Here is a 16,273-nt window from a genome sequence, read left to right as displayed (position 1 = left end):
GTTTGAAGCAACCACCCCTCCCCCTCCACTGCTCCTGTCTAGCCTGGGTAGTAGTGGGGGGGGGAGGAGAGATGCCTTTTATCCACAGCCCCATTGCTCAGGCCAATGGCCGGGAGACAGAGAGGGACACACCTCAGACAAAGGGGTGAAGAGGGTGGCAGAAGCCCCAGCCCCAGCCCCAGCCCAAGTCAGGATCTGGAGGACCCTCTCCTCTGGGGGTGTTTATGCCCCCCATGCGTGAGCCTAGTCTGCGCACTTTCACTGACACCACCGACAGGACTCGGTGCTGAAATGAGGTGTCCTTGATCTCTTAAAGTGTGGCCGCACCTATTCTAATGAGACAGCTCTGATCACAAGCCGTTCCAGCTAATCTTCTACCATAAACAGAGGTGGATCAGACTGCTAGCTTAGTAGTTTAATCCCCCCTCCCCCCAATTCTATAAGGGTATTATTTAAATTAGGAATGGAGAGAAAGCTGGCAGGAAGAGAAGTCAATCAAAGACACATTAGAAAGGGTGAAGATAGCTGATAAGTGGCTGAGCTACTAACAAAATATATAGTCTATATTGTACTATATGACTGGAGAGTAGCAAGTAGAGACAGCTGCTTGGGAATTTTCCATCAAAACATTTTTTGACAGAAAATGCAGTTTTGTCAGAATCAAAATTTTTCACAGGAGTTTCAGCCAAACATTTTCAATTTTTTTCCTGATGGAAAATTGGAACAAAATATTTTGTTCTGGATCAGGATGATTTGAAATGAAAATATCAGTTTGTCAAATCCAGTCAAAATATTCAATTTCAGGGCAGTTGGATGTCAATGTGCATCCAACTGAGCAGCCATGATACTTAGTGGCAGTTGTAGTTCAGATGCCTCATGCTTTTGTCCTCTTCTGTGGGGCTGGACTACATCTCCCATGAAGCACTGATTGAACCCTTCTGGTTGAACAATTCAAAAAGTCATAGATTCCAAGGCCAGAAGGGAACACTGTAATCATCTAGTCTGACCTCCTGTATAACACAGGCCATAAAACGTCTCCAAAATAATTCCTATTGGAATTAGAGCAGATCTTTTCAATAAAAATACCAATCTTGATTTAAAAATGTCCGTGATGGAGAATCCGCCATGACCCTTGATAACTTGTTCCAATGGTTAATTACCCTCTCTGTTAAAAATGTATGCCTTATATCCAGTCTGAATTTGTTCAGCTTCAGTTTTCAGCCATTGGATCTTGTTATACCTTTCTCTGCTAGATTGAAGAGTCCATTACCAAATATTTGATCCCAGTGTAGGTACTTATAGACAGTAATCAAGTGACCCATTAACCTTCTTTGTTAAACTAAATATATTGAGCTCTTTGAGTCTATCACTGTAAGGCATGTTTTCTAATCCTTTGGTCATTCTTGTGTCTCTTCTCTGAACCCTCTCCAATTTATCAACATGCTTCATGAATTGTGGTCACCAGAACTGGACACAGGATTCCAGCAGCAGACACACCAGTTCCAAATATAGAGGTAAAATAACCTCTCTATGCCTAGTCGATATTCTCCTGTTTATGCCTCCATTGCAGTACATCAGATGAGATGTAATCCAGCCAGGGAGTCCAGCTCAGAGGAAAATGGGAGCATGAAGCACCCACACTACAACTCCCATGAATCACTGAAGCAGCTCAGGGGGTGAGAGTTTAATGTCTAACCTACCCAAAATGAAATGTTTCAATTTGGTTAAAAAAAACCAACACCCCAAAATGTATCAATCTGAGAATGTTTGTTTGCCTTATAGTGATAGCCTCAAGAAGCTCAATCAATTTATTTAAACAAAGGGAGGGTGAAGCGATGACTTCATTACAGTCTGAGTACCTACATAAAGAAGCAATATTTAATAATGGGCTCTTCAATCTGTCCGAGTAAGGTACAACACGGTCCAGTGGCTGGAAGTTGAAGCTAGACAAATTGAGACTGGAAATAAGGTGTAAATTTGTAACAGCCAAGGTGATTACCTATAGGAACAATTTACCAAGGGTCATGGTGGATTCTCCCTCACTGACAGTTTAAGAAAAATATCCAATCTTGATGTATAAAGTTCTGCTGTAGGAATTATTTTGGGGGAAGTTCTCCAGCCTGTGTTATACAGGAGGTCAGACTAGATGATCAGCATGGTCCCTTCTGACCTTGGAATCTAAGAAACTTGAGAGGTGGTAGATCTCTGTTCAAATCTCTTCTCCCCATGAGGCAGAGGGGGGACTTGAACCAGGGTTATCCCGCACCCCAACTACATAGCCTAACCACTGGGCTAAAAGTTATAAGGGAGGTCCTCCTCTTCCCCACACTCCAGCCCATTCTTGCTTTGCATAAACTCGCGTATAAGGGCCCAATCCTTTAGGTGAGCTCTGACCATGTTTACCAAATTGGGCCCTGCAGACAAATGAGGCAGAGGACCAGCTATCTCCACCCAGTGCGTGCATTGCTCTGGGGCTCAGGTGTCCGGCTGGCTGGTGTTGTGCTCCGGAGCATATGCCCAGAGGCAGAAATGGAGGCACCTTGGGAACTTTTACTGCAAAAAAGTAGGAGCCCAGTGAGTTTAGGCACCAACAGGGTTTGATGGCAACTCAGCAGCAGTTTTGTGAATCCCAGATGGGGCCTGACTCTGGGATCTTCAGGGCCTAAAGCAATAGTTAGGCACCTAAGAGCCTTTGTGAATCTGGACTCTTTGGATTTCTGCCCTTCCCTGTTTAAGCACTTTTGAAAATCCCACAAGGGGCCTCTCTGCATCTTTAGGCTCTGAAATACCTTTGAAAAGCTGACCCCTATCTCTGGGTGTGTCTGCTCCCTGTTTGCAATATGGGGATCACAGCACTGCCTACATCTCAGGGGAGTTGTGAGGCTAAAGAAATTGCATGAGGTTCTTATGCCTATGAAGGCCATAGAAATACCTCAGAGATAGAGAGAAATAGTGAGGTTCCTCATGGGTAATAAGTTGAAAACCAGTGATTTAAGGTCTTTAGTCTCATATTCAAAATGTTTTGGGGATTCCTGTCTTCCAAAGCAGACACTTCCGTTGAAGCATTAGCTTAATTGGAAACCCAATTTTCTAGTGAAAAAGTTTTGATGGAAAATTTTCCACCATCCCTTGTTCAAAACAGCTGTCCCTGGAAACTTTGACCCTGATTATGAAGCCATATATTCTTCGAGCCAAAGAGAGTAAAAAAATTCTTTGTCTCATCTATGAGTCTCTTACATTGCAAGGATTCAATGCACCAGGGAATCTGTCTCAGTGGAGGCATAAAAAAACTTAAATACTCAGACTCCTCCAGGCTTGGCTTCTTTAGAGTTGCTCAACATGCTATTCGCTCAGCTTCATATAAGTTTTAAAGCACATGATTATATTAGATTAGAATATTTTTTTTAAAAGTCAGTGTGTTTTCTACACTTTCTTGCTTTTTAACCAAGCACATCAGTGCATATTTTAGCTTGGTCCTTTTTCTCTACTGCTTTGTACTTTTTGTGTAGTCATTTCCATATGAGCAACGTGAGTGCTGACTGGGTATAGAAACACTCATGCCAGTACAAGTGGGTAATTCTGATATGGAGTCATTTTGCACTCACATTGCATCAGTAGAAATGACTACACATGGCACAAGGGGGCAGGGAGTCAGCCGCTGGTGTGTTATTCCGCTCCCCTTACCATTTTGTTATATTAAGGAATAATACAAAGCATAATAATTTATAGCTGGAATTTCCAATGGAACCTAAGGGAGTTACATACCCAACTCCCCTGAACTTAGAGTTCTGTGCCTGAAAAAAATATAATCAGGATCTTGGCTGCTAAGTACAGTTTTAATGGGTCTCTATGAAAATGATAGATAGATATAGATAGATAGATAGATAGATAGATAGATAGATAGATAGATAGATGCAGTGTTTTTTTTGAAGCCATGTCAGTCCCAGGATATTAGAGAGTCAAGGTGGGTGAGGTAATATTTTTTATTGGACCAACATCTGTTGGCAAGAGAGACAAGCTTTTGAGCTTATGCAGAGCTCTTCTTGAGGTCTAGGAAATGTACGTAGGCTGTGTCTGTGCTACAGACATTACAGCGGCATGGTTGCACTGCCATAAGGTCTCCCATGTAGCTGCTCTTTGCTGACAGAAGAGAGCTCTTCTGCTGGCAAAATACAACCACCCTAACAAGTGTTGGGACCTTTGTTGGCAGGAGAGCGTCTCCCGCTCCACAGTGGCGCATTTGTCAGTAAAACTTTTGTCGGTCAGGCGTGGATTTTTTTTTCACACCCCGATGGACAAAAGTTTTACCGACAAAAGTGTTAATGTAGACAAAACCAGAGAGTGTCATAGATAAATCCAAGGTAGAACAGATTGTTTAGCATAAGTAGTTAACACATATTTCAAGGGACCATTCAAGGTGAAATGGTTTGTTAACACCCTGCCAGTCATAGGTAGGAAAGAAAGGGGGGGGGTAGCAAAAAGCAGCTGTGAGGGGAGGCGTTAGTGGGGGTTACATATTGTCATAATAAGCCAAAAATCCAGTGTCTCTGTTCAGTCCATAGACTCATAGACTCATAGACTTTAAGGTCAGAAAGGTCAGTCCATGATTTTTAGTGTCTAGCAAAGTTATGAATTTAAGCTCCCAGGATTATCTTTTGAAAGTGTTGTGCAGGTTTCCTTTGAGGATGAGGATTGATAGGTTAGACATGAAGTGATTGCTTTGTGAAAAGTGTTCACCCACAGATGATGGGGTGGTTTGGGGTCTTCAGAGCCAGCTTTAGCCAGTGCGGCCTGATTCGTGGGGCATGTACTCTCCCGGTGGCACTTCGGATTTCCGCTCGGGTGGTGGTAGCGTGGCCACGGGGTTGCGGGGCTCTGGCCGCGGGAAAGGGGCAGCTGCACTTGCCACTCTCAGGCAGGGGGACCGAGACCGCGGATTTGCAGGGCTCCGGCCGAAGGAGCGGGGATGCGAGGCTCTGGCCGGGGTAGTGGGACCATGAGGCTCCGGCTGGGAGAGCGGGGATGCGGGGATGTGGGGCTCCGGCTGGGGTAGCAGGACCGCGGGACTTGCTGCGCTCTGGCCGGGGGAGCGGGTCCACGGGACTTGCCGCGCTCGGCCGGGGGAGCGGGACCGTGAGGTCACGGGGCTCCGGCCGGGAAAGTAGGGCTGCGGGGTTGTGGGGCTCTGGCCAGGAGAGCGGGGCCACGGGGGTGCGGAGCTCCGGCCGGGGGAGTGGGACCGTGGGGTTGCGGGTCTCTGGCCGGTGTAGCGGGGCCGTAGGACTTGCCACTCTCTGGCCTGGGGAGCAGGACAGTGGGGTTGCAGTGCTCTGGCCGGGAGAGCGGAAGCGTGGGGTTGCAGGGCTCTGGCCAGGAGAACGGCCCGCGGGGATGCGGGACTCCGGCCGGGAGAGCGGGCCGCGGGGTTGCAGGGCTCCAGCTGGAAGAGCGGGACCGTGAGGTTGCGAGGCTTTGGCCGGTGTAGTGGAGCTGCGGGGTTGTGGTGCTTTGGCTGGGGTAGTGGGGCCTTAGGGCTCCGGCCAGGAGAACGGGCCATGGGGTTGCGGGGCTCTGGCTGCGGTAGCGGGGCCACCAGGACTTGCCACGCTCGGCTGGGAGAGCGGGACTGCGGGGTTGCGGGGCTCTGGCCGGGAGATCGGGGCTGCGGGGTTGCGGGGCTCTGGCTGGGATATCGGGGCTGTGGGGTTGTGGGGCTCTGGCTGGGAGACTGGGGCTGCGGGGTTGCGGGGCTTCGGCCGGAAGAGTGGGGCCGAGGGGTTGCGGAGCTCCGGCTGGGGGAGCGAGACTGCGGGGCCATGGGGATCTGGCCGGGAGAGCGGGGCTGCGGGGTTGCGGGGCTCTGGCTGGGAGAGTGGGGCTGCGGGGTTGCGGGGCTTCGGCCGGAAGAGAGGGGCCGAGGGGTTGCAGAGCTCCGGCTGGAGGAGCGGGACCGCGGGGCCATGGGGATCTGGCCGGGAGAGCGGGGCTACAGGTTTGCGGGGCTCCGGCCGGAGGAGCGGGGCCAAAAGGCAAACACTGACATTAACATTGTTTCAGTCTCTGTGTTACTTAGCGAACAGGGGCTGCTAACAGGGAGTTTCGCAAGGGAGTTCTCCAGGTGAAGGAGGAGCTAATACAGCATCTGTGGGGTAAGTGACTGTCTGTAGTGTGTGTTTGTTTGTGTTTGGGGGTTACTTGCTGTGTGCTCAGCTTGCGTTTGTCAGTCTGTTTGTTTGTTTGTTTGGTTGAGGGACCGTGTGCTCTGGCTGGCAGTTGGAGGCAGGTTTGAAAGCTCAAAGCCTCTGGTAATTGGCTGAGCCTTAATCAGTGGGCAGGGCATTCACTCAGGCCAGGGCTTTATAAAGCCGCGCACAAGCGACCAGGGGCTGCTAACAGGGAGTTTCGCAAGGGAGTTTAGAAGGGGAGTGGGAAGGGAGTGGGAGCCCCTTGCCAGCCCTAACCCCTTCCCTGTGCCCCCGCCCCTAAAATCCTAAAACCTATAAACCAACTACATTCAAAACCTCTTTCTTTAAACCACCCTTACATTAACTAGGAGACAATGCAGGCAGAAGCCCAGCAGCAGGGTGGGGGCTATCCAGTTTATTGCACTGAGTGTAGCATGTATGATTACCTGCCCTGTGGGCTGGTGGCGTATGTGTGCAGTCCGTGCAAGGAGCTCCTGGCCCTCAGAGACCATGTACGGACTTTGGAGGCCAGGGTGGCGGAAATGGAGGAGCTAAGAGAGGCAGAGAGGTATGTTGATGAGGCTTTCCGGGACACTGTAGAATTGTCCCACCTCCGCTCAGACAGCTCCTGTGCTGTTGAGGAGGAAGAAAGGCCCAGGGAAGCAGAGCAGTCAATGGGAGCAGAGGGAAACCTTCCTGTATTTGGGACCCTCCTTCCAGATGGTGCTGGGGTTGCCTCTCGCACTGAGGTTGCCTCTCCGGGGGAGGGAACTCCAGTTTCTAGGAAAAGGCAGGTGTTAGTAATGGGAGATTCGATTATTAGAAATGTAGATAGCTGGGTCTGTGATGATCGGGAGAACCGTATAGTGACTTGCCTGCCTGGTGCGAAGGTTGCGGATCTCTCAAGGCATCTAGATAGACTTATGTGTAGTGCTGGGGAGGAGCCGGTGGTCGTGGTACATGTAGGTACCAATGACATAGGGAAGGGTAGGAGAGATGTCCTGGAAGCCAAATTTAGGCTGCTAGGGAAGAGACTGAAATCCAGGACCTCTATGGTGGCATTTTCAGAAATGCTTCCAGTTCCACGTGCAGGGCCAGGTAGGCAGGCAGAGCTTCAGAGTCTCAATGCGTGGATGAGACGATGGTGTAGAGAGGAGGGGTTCACGTTCATTAGGAACTGGGGAAACTTCTGGGATGAGAGGAGCCTATACAGGAGAGATGGGCTCCACCTAAACCAAAGTGGAACCAGACTGCTGGCACTAAACATTAAAAAGGTTGTAGAGCAGTTTTTAAACTAGGAGATGGGGGAAAGCCGACTGCTGCAGAGGAGCATGTGGATCGGACACAGACTTCTCTTAGGGGAGAGTCTGATGATAGAGAATCTCCAGGTTATAGTCAGGAGCAGAGGACTGAAAAGTATAATGTAAGGGCCGGATCAGATGATAAACAGTCACATAAAAAAGAATCTGGCACATCAGAAAAAGGCAGGCTAATAAACAGGGACAAGTTTTTAAAGTGCTTGTACACAAATGCCAGAAGTCTAAATAATAAGATGGGTGAACTAGAGTGCCTTGTGATAAAGGAGGATATAGATATAATAGGCATCACAGAAACCTGGTGGACTGAGAGCAACCAATGGGACACAATCATTCCGGGGTACAAAATATATCGGAAGGACAGAACAGGTCGTGCAGGGGGAGGAGTGGCACTATATGTGAAAGAAAGTGTAGATTCAAATGAAGTAAAAATCGTAAGCGAATCCACATGTTCCATAGAGTCTCTATGGATAGACATTTCATGCTCTAGTAAAAATATATCATTAGGGATCTATTATCGACCACCTGACCAGGACAGTAATAGTGATGATGAAATGCTAAGGGAAATTAGAGAGGCTATGAAAATTAAGAACACAATAATAGTGGGGGATTTCAATTATCCCCATATTGACTGGGAACATTTCACTTCAGGACGAAATGCAGAGATAAAATTTCTCGATACTTTAAATGACTGCTTCATGGAGCAGCTGGTATGGGAACCCACAAGGGGAGAGGCAACTCTAGATTTAATCCTGAGTGGTGCGCAGGAGCTGGTCCAAGAGATAATTATAGCAGGACCGCTTGGAAATAGTGACCATAATACAATGGCATTCAACATCCCTGTGGTGGGAAGAACGCCTCAGCTGCCCAACACTGTGGCATTTAATTTCAAAAGGGGGAACTATACAAAAATGAGGGGATTAGTTAGACAAAAGTTAAAAGGTACAGTGACTAAAGTGAAATCCCTGCAAGTTGCATGGGCCCTTTTTAAAAACACCATAATAGAGGCCCAACTTCAATGTATACCTCAGATTAAGAAAAACAGTAAAAGAACTGAAAAAGAGCCACCGTGGCTTAACAACCATGTAAAAGAAGCAGTGAGAGATAAAAAGACTTCCTTTAAAAAGTGGAAGTCAAATCCTAGTGAGGCAAATAGAAAGGACCACAAACACTGCCAACTTAAGTGCAAGAGGGTAATAAGAAAAGCCAAAGAGTTTGAAGAACGGCTAGCCAAAAACTCCAAAGGTAATAACAAAATGTTTTTTAAGTACATCAGAAGCAGGAAGCCTGCTAAACAACCAGTGGGGCCCCTTGATGATCAAAATACAAAAGGAGTGCTTAAAGACGATAAAGTCATTGCGGAGAAACTAAATGGATTCTTTGCTTCAGTCTTCACGGCTGAGGACATTAGGGAGATTCCCAAACCTGAGCTGGCTTTTGTAGGTGACAAATCTGAGGAACTGTCACAGATTGAAGTGTCACTAGAGGAGGTTTTGAAATGAATTGATAAACTCAAAATTAACAAGTCACCGGGACCAGATGGCATTCACCCAAGAGTTCTGAAAGAACTCAAATGTGAAGTTGCGGAACTATTAACTAAGGTTTGTAACCTGTCCTTTAAATCGGCTTCGGTACCCAATGACTGGAAGTTAGCTAATGTAACGCCAAAATTTAAAAAGGGCTCTAGGGGTGATCCCGGCAATTACAGACCGGTAAGTCTAACGTTGGTACCGGGCAAATTAGTTGAAACAATAGTAAAGAATAAAATTGTCAGACACATAGAAAAACATAAACTGTTGAGCAATAATCAACATGGTTTCTGTAAAGGGAAATCGTGTCTTACTAATCTATTAGAATTCTTTGAAGGGGTCAACAAATATGTGGACAAGGGGGATCCGGTGGACATAGTGTACTTCGATTTCCAGAAAGCCTTTGACAAGGTCCCTCACCAAAGGCTCTTACGTAAATTAAGCTGTCATGGGATAAAAGGGAAGGTCCTTTCATGGATTGAGAACTGGTTAAAGGACAGGGAACAAAGGGTAGGAATTAATGGTAAATTCTCAGAATGGAGAGGGGTAACTAGTGGTGTTCCCCAAGGGTCAGTCCTCGGACCAATCCTATTCAATTTATTCATAAATGATCTGGAGAAAGGGGTAAACAGTGAGGTGGCCAAGTTTGCAGATGATACTAAACTTCTCAAGATAGTTAAGACCAAAGCAGATTGTGAAGAACTTCAAAAAGATCTCACAAAACTAAGGCCTGGTCTACACTAGGACCTTAAATCGAATTTAGCAGCATTAATTCGAACTAATCGCTCAACCGTCCACACCAGGAAGCCATTTAATTCGAACTAGGGGGCTCCTTAGTTCGAATTTGGTACTCCACCCCGACAGGTGGAGTAACGCTAAATTTGCACTTGCTAGCTCGAATTAGGCTAGGTGTGGATGCAAATCGAACTTAGTAGCTCCGGGAGCTATCCCACACTACACCACTCTGTTGACGCTCTGGACAGCAGTCCGAGCTTGGATTCTCTGAGCAGCCACACAGGAAATGACCCGGGAAAATTTGAATTCCTTTTCCTGTCTGGAGAGTTAGAATCTCATTTCTTGCTTTGATATCGGGGCGAGCTCCGCGGCACCTGCAACGATGCAGAGCTCTCCAGCAGAGGAGTCAGCCCAATGGAAGAATAGAAAGAGATCCCCAGCATGGACAGACGGGGAAGTCCAGGATCTGATCACTGTGTGGGGCGAGGAGTCTGTGCTGTCGGAGCTGCGCTCCAACAAGCGTAATGCAAAGACCTTCGAGAAGGTCTCCCAAGCCATGAAACAGAAAGGATACAGCCGGGATGCGATGCAGTGCCGCGTGAAAGTCAAGGACCTGAGGCAAGGCTATCAAAAAGTCAGAGCGGCAAACGGACTGCAATTTATTAGCAATACTTGTAAATCTAGAATCTAACATTTGAATGTTAATTAATACCCAATGGGCCACTACATAATTTTAAACAATCTACCAACACAGGGATATATTAGCAGAGAGATAGCTTTTTGTGGCAGGGGAGAGTTATTGTGTTTCTTTTATGCATCAGTTCTTTGAATCCCAGAAGTCCTGTTTATTAAGAACCGGCTAGATCAGGGCTTTGGGAATGGTCAACGGGACTTTTTGGGTGCTATTTTCTAAATTTCTGAAGTGGCTTATGGGTACAAGTCACAATGAAAGTGAGTGGGAGTTGTGATCACAAGTAACTTAATAAACCCACCCATCGCCTTCAAGTGCCAGTGTGACTCTCAGTGAAATTGACACTGGCTGAAAGTTCTTACCAGTTGTTCGACAATTTGGTAGCCTTAACCTGTGTCCTAGTGGACAGCTCCTTAATTCCCCAGAACATTGTGGTAGCAGCTACAGTCTGAGAACCTTAACATTCCACACCCACCCCTTGCCTATCTCCAGCCTACACACGCCTTCCTGTCCTGCTGGACGATCTGCCATTGAATGACACGGGCCTACGGTAAAACAGACATATCCTTTGTGAAGAATAGGTGGGATTTTAAGGCTCCAGGACTGTACGTGACAGAACAATCCCTGAAGCCTCTTGTATCTGTGGGACACACTGAGCTTTCAGAGAGATCAGGGATGGAATGGAACATGCAAGAAATAACTTGGTTGCATAGTAGCATTTTAAGGGATAGTGTTGTGACATAAACGCCTCTAAGAGCTTCACAGTCTATCCCTGTCCTACCTACTCTCTCCCCAGCACTACTGTCCCACACAGATCAGCCATAACGATTCCTCTGTGTGAGAAGAGCTCTCTGCAAAGCCACTTTATTGTCATCCTTAAAATTCTGCTTTACTGTGATGCTTGCAAAATGCCTGATGATGGAAAATGGGCTTTTTTTTCCCCATGGAAATTTTTGACACAAACAAAACAAATAAAAGCATTTTCATCATTTTTTCCCATTGAAAAGTTCAATCCTTTGGCCAAAAAATAAAAATAAAACAAAACAAAACAAAAAAGAAATTGGCCAAAAATTTGAAATATTTTGATTCTGAAATACTCCCTAGTGCTTTATGGGTGTTGTAGATTTTATGCTTCAAGCCCACGTTCTCCTGTATGGGCTGGAAACCACTCTCTCTCCTCAGAGTGAGAGGAGGTGGTTGCACCATGGGAGATGTAGTCCAGCAGGGGACCCCAGCCCATAGTGAAGAATGGAGACACGGGGATCTGAAATACAGCTTCCATGGGGCACTGCAGAAGGCTCTCTGAACCGAATTATTTGAATTTTGGGGTATTTGGTTTTTCAACAAAAATTTGAAATTTCCATGAAAAACAGACACTTTAAAAAAAAAAGGATTTTCTCAAAAATTCATAGGGTTCTGCCTACCAAGACCTCAAACATTCCCTGAAATTTTGTAATTGATCAGAGATAATTTTGAAAAGATACAGACAAGAAATCACACCAAAATAAGCACAGGGCCCTGCTTTGCTAATGAAAGGTGGCTCAGCAGAAATTAAACCTAGGCTATTCAATACCACAGCACAGGATTTTAAGACTCAGCAAAACCCTTCTGCCCATTCAGTCCAAATTCCTGGGCAGGTTCACATACCTCTGTCTTAGGTGGGGGAGGGGGGGCTTCTGATTAACTCATCCTGACAGTTATGTGAATAGAAGGGGGTGTTCACACATCAGTTAGAATTAGTTTTTTAACTCAACCATAACAAGGTTTAGTCCAGGTCATAATGACGTCCCTCACCTCAGGGGAGGCTCAGGCTAGTATTCCAGGCTTGGCCCCACCCTACAACGTCCACACAGCTATTTTTAGTACGCTAGCACAAGGCCTGCTAGCATGAGTCTGCCTACCCAGGCTGGGAGGCTCACCTTCAGCTGCCGTGTAGACGTACCCTCACTGGCTCAATTACTGTCATTCTTTCAATTAGGTAATTTGAATCAGAGGCCTAAGGATTAATGTACTATTCAATGGGTAGAATTTTCAAAAGCATTCCCCTTTCAGAAGGACCTAAGGATGGGAGAATCTGTGTCTCATTGAAAGTCAATGAGATTTATGCCATTAAGTCAGCTAGGCACTTTTGGAAACTTTGCCCAATGTGCTTCAGGATGAAAGATGCTGGCACTTTTCAAATATGCCACGAGTAGAATTTCCTCCACACCTACCCACTGTTTTTTTAATTGACATCAATTTTGTTGTTGCTGTAGCAAAGAGGTTGTGTCAACAGAAATCATTCACATCATTTATTCTATTTTGATAGCCACTAATCTGTTTAGGGTCTGACGCACTGCGTCTTAGGGAATGTCTACACTGCAATATAAGCATAAACTTAGACTCAGGCTTCAGGATTTCAATCTGACAAACGCACATTCAACCACCATTCTACACCTACTGGAAATATAATTAAGCCTTCTTTTGCCATGGCCTCTGTGATGAGGATATTGTTTCATAAGCCCAGGAAAAAGGGGTACATCCAGTCGACTTTCCAACCCAAAACTGGTTAGCAATGGACCTGTAGGACTAGGGGTATACAAACTACCTTTGAACAGGAATGGCTTCCCTCGTGTATGGGTCGTGGTGCTGAAGGGTCCGGGCAAGCTGCTAACAAGGCTCCAGAAATGCAGCTTTCTTCATGAGCAAGGACTGGTCATCCCAGGTCTGCATGACAAGGGGGTCCCACCAGTCTGTGCTCGTGGCCCTGGTCCAGAAGCACCAGTCTACACAGGGGGCATCAGTGGCTCTCCCAAGAGCCATGAGCAGCAGCATCCAGTCTGAGTCTGTCAGGTCTGTATCAGTGAAAGCACAAGCAAGACAAGTGCTTCAAACCCTGACTCTTCCCTGTTGCTGGCTCTGGCTGCTGGGCACGTGCAGACTCAAAAGACAACTTGGCCCAATACCTTGGCAGGCTGCGATAGCTTCCGGTAAAGTGCTGCGGGATGGACAGTCAAGTTTTCCCTCAGGGCACCACAAACAAATGGCTAGAATGGCTACCCACTTGGAAAGGTGCTAGGAAATCTGGCACAGGCTGGCTTGACTTAGGTCTGCATAGTGCAGCGTAGATGCCTGAGAGCTGGTGTGAGGTCCGGGTCCAGAAATTCTAAACCAAGTGTTAATATTCAGTGTGGACACTCAACCCTAGGTTTACACTCACTGAGCCTATGGGTTCAAGTCCCACAGACCCTAGGCTTACATTGCAGTATAGGCACACCCTTACATCCCTTCTACCCATTGCAAGATGACATGCAGTACAACAAATGGGAAGACCAGTACAATCTTCCCAGATATAAAGTTATGGAGCTTTTGGGAATTCAGGACACCAAGGAGAGAGAAAATATTTGAACCAACTAATTCCACCCACAGGTATCTGAGGCCAGTGCCAAGTTGAATGTGGTATTTTCCCAACTCAGAGAGAGCGGAGAAATAGATGAAACACGTATCCAAAATCTCAAATGTCACCATGTGGAGTGTAGAGCGCAAGACAGTCAGGTTTCCAATTAAGGCAGTAGCAAGTATCAGCTTTAGCCAGGAATGGGAATGTCATCAACCCAAAACGTAGCATGTCCTCACATTCCCCAAAGCAGTTCCCATTGGTGTGAGCTTGGGCCCTACTAGATGTAAACTTTCTTGCTCATTAAGCCAGATAGGTTCCTTCACAGATCAGTGACTCCATCTGAATTCATTTGAGCAACATATATTACCGGATGACTTTTCTCAGGGCCTCTTTCACCTCTTTGTTTCTCAGGCTGTAGATGAGGGGGTTGAGCATGGGAGTCAGGACTGTGTAGAAGACAGAGAACACTTTGTTCAGGGCTTTCAGTGTATTGGTTTTTGGTAGCAGATACACAGTCATTAGAGTCCCATAGAAAACTGTAACCACAATGAGGTGAGAGGAGCAGGTGGAAAAGGCCTTTTGCCTCCCGGTAGTGGAAGGGATTCTGAGGATAGTAGCAATGATACAAAGATAGGATGTCACAGTTAATAGAAATGGGCAAGGTGAGTCTAGGGAGGTGAGTATGAAACTAACCAGTGTGATCACGCTGGTGTCACTGCAGGAGAGCTTTAGCATTGGAGAAAAATCACAAAAGAAATGGTCAATTTCACTGGGGCCACAGAATGTTAATTGTGACATAAAACACGTCATTATTACACAAATTAGAAACCCACTTATCCAAGACCCCACTGCTAGCTGGAGGCACAACCTGCCGTTCATCAGGGCTGCATAACGCAGGGGTTTGCATATCGCTAGATACCAATCATAAGACATCGCTGCTAGGAGATAACATTCTGTAGTTGCCAAATAACCAAAGCAATAAAACTGTGCAAAACAGCCACTGACAGAAATGGTTCTATCTCCAGTCAGGAGACTGGCCAGTAACCTGGGCAGGATGGTGGAGGTGTAGCAGGTCTCCAAGCAGGACAAGTTCCCCAGGAAATAGTACATGGGAGTGTGAAGGTGCTGATCAGTGACAACTAGCGCAATGATGAGGATGTTCCCAGACATGGTCACAATGTAGATCACCAGGAAAACCAGGAAGAGAAGGATCTGCAATTCAGGGAGATTCCCAAATCCCAGGAGGATGAATTCTGAGATGACCGTTTGATTGGCCTCTTCTGCTTCCTCTATGAGCTGCATCTAGGTACAAATAAAAATACTAAACCTCAGAGGTGTGACTTGCAAAAGAACAAACATCCCATCAACTTAAGCAAGTGCAGAAGGATACATATCCAGAGGTATTTATGCACCCAAGTTGCAGATAGGCGCCTAGTGGGATTTTTAAAAATACTTAGCCCATAGTGAAGAATGGAGACACAGGGAACTGAAATACAGCTGCCACGGGGCACTGCAGAAGGCTCTCTGAACCGACTTATTCTGCCGAGGGACTTACTGGCCGCTGCTTCCAGCAGCTCCCATTGGCCCAGAGCAGCGATCCGCGGCCAGTGGGAGCCGCGATCGGCCGGACCTGCAGACGGGGCAGGTAAACAAACCAGCCCGGCACGCCAGGGGCTTTCCCTACACAAGAGGCAACCCCTGTTTGAGAAACCCTGGATTTAGGCATGGAAGACTGTAGAATAGTCAATAGAATGTAGACCCCTCAGTGCCTAATCTGAGAAAATGAGATTTTGGCTTGGGCATTGTGATGCTGTGTGCACCTAAATAGCTTTAAAAATCTGACCTTAAGGCGCCTAGGTTGCCTAAGTATTTTTGAAACTATATATTATTTTATTTTATTATAATGGGAGTTGGGGGTCTACATTCATAAGTGGGATGGACAGAGGAGTAGGTGTGGTTGATCTACCTTGTAATCTCAAAGAACATTGCAAAGAGATGATGCAGTGCTCAGTGCCTCCTGACATCTGCAGAGAGCTCTCAGCTGACACTCTGGTCAGTGGAGGAAAGGCTCTGCTGAAGACAACCAGCAGCTACAGGGTCAGGAACATGCACAGAACTTCCACTTTAGGGGAAAATCCAGAGGGACATTTTAGAAACAACTGAGGAAAGGGGTGAGAATCCATGTGAAAGAGGTGAGTTGTCAGGGAGATAGAAAGGCATTCAAAACCTGTCTAAAGGGCTGGGGGATGGGAGGTAAAGGCTATGGGATCGCCCTGGATACTGTTATGCTCACAGGATACAAACAGGGAAGTTAGATTAAAACATCAAATACTCTCTCTGGAAGGTTGCAGTGTACCATGACTTTATTGCATAAAATCCAAAACCCCAATGCACAAAACCCAAAACCAGAGAGAAAAGCAGGATGCTCCGTAAGGCAG

General features: G+C 46.6%; 1 protein-coding gene across 1 annotated transcript; it reads right to left on the bottom strand.

The window, feature by feature from the left end:
• Window positions 1-14,198: 14,198 nt before the first annotated feature.
• LOC120383071 (olfactory receptor 11L1-like) lies at window positions 14,199-15,137 on the bottom strand. The gene has a single exon (XM_039500704.1). It carries the CDS (start codon window positions 15,135-15,137, stop codon window positions 14,199-14,201), a length of 939 nt encoding a protein of 312 aa, XP_039356638.1.
• Between the last annotated feature and the right edge of the window lie 1,136 nt (window positions 15,138-16,273).

Source organism: Mauremys reevesii, linkage group 15 (genome assembly GCF_016161935.1).
Source record: "Mauremys reevesii isolate NIE-2019 linkage group 15, ASM1616193v1, whole genome shotgun sequence".
NCBI lineage: Eukaryota > Metazoa > Chordata > Testudines > Geoemydidae > Mauremys > Mauremys reevesii.
This window is presented reverse-complemented; position numbering and strand designations above follow the sequence as displayed.

Bases quoted from the DNA above. Each gene is read 5' to 3' on its own strand.
- LOC120383071 (XM_039500704.1), bottom strand. From the start codon at position 15,137: ATGCAGCTCATAGAGGAAGCAGAAGAGGCCAATCAAACGGTCATCTCA.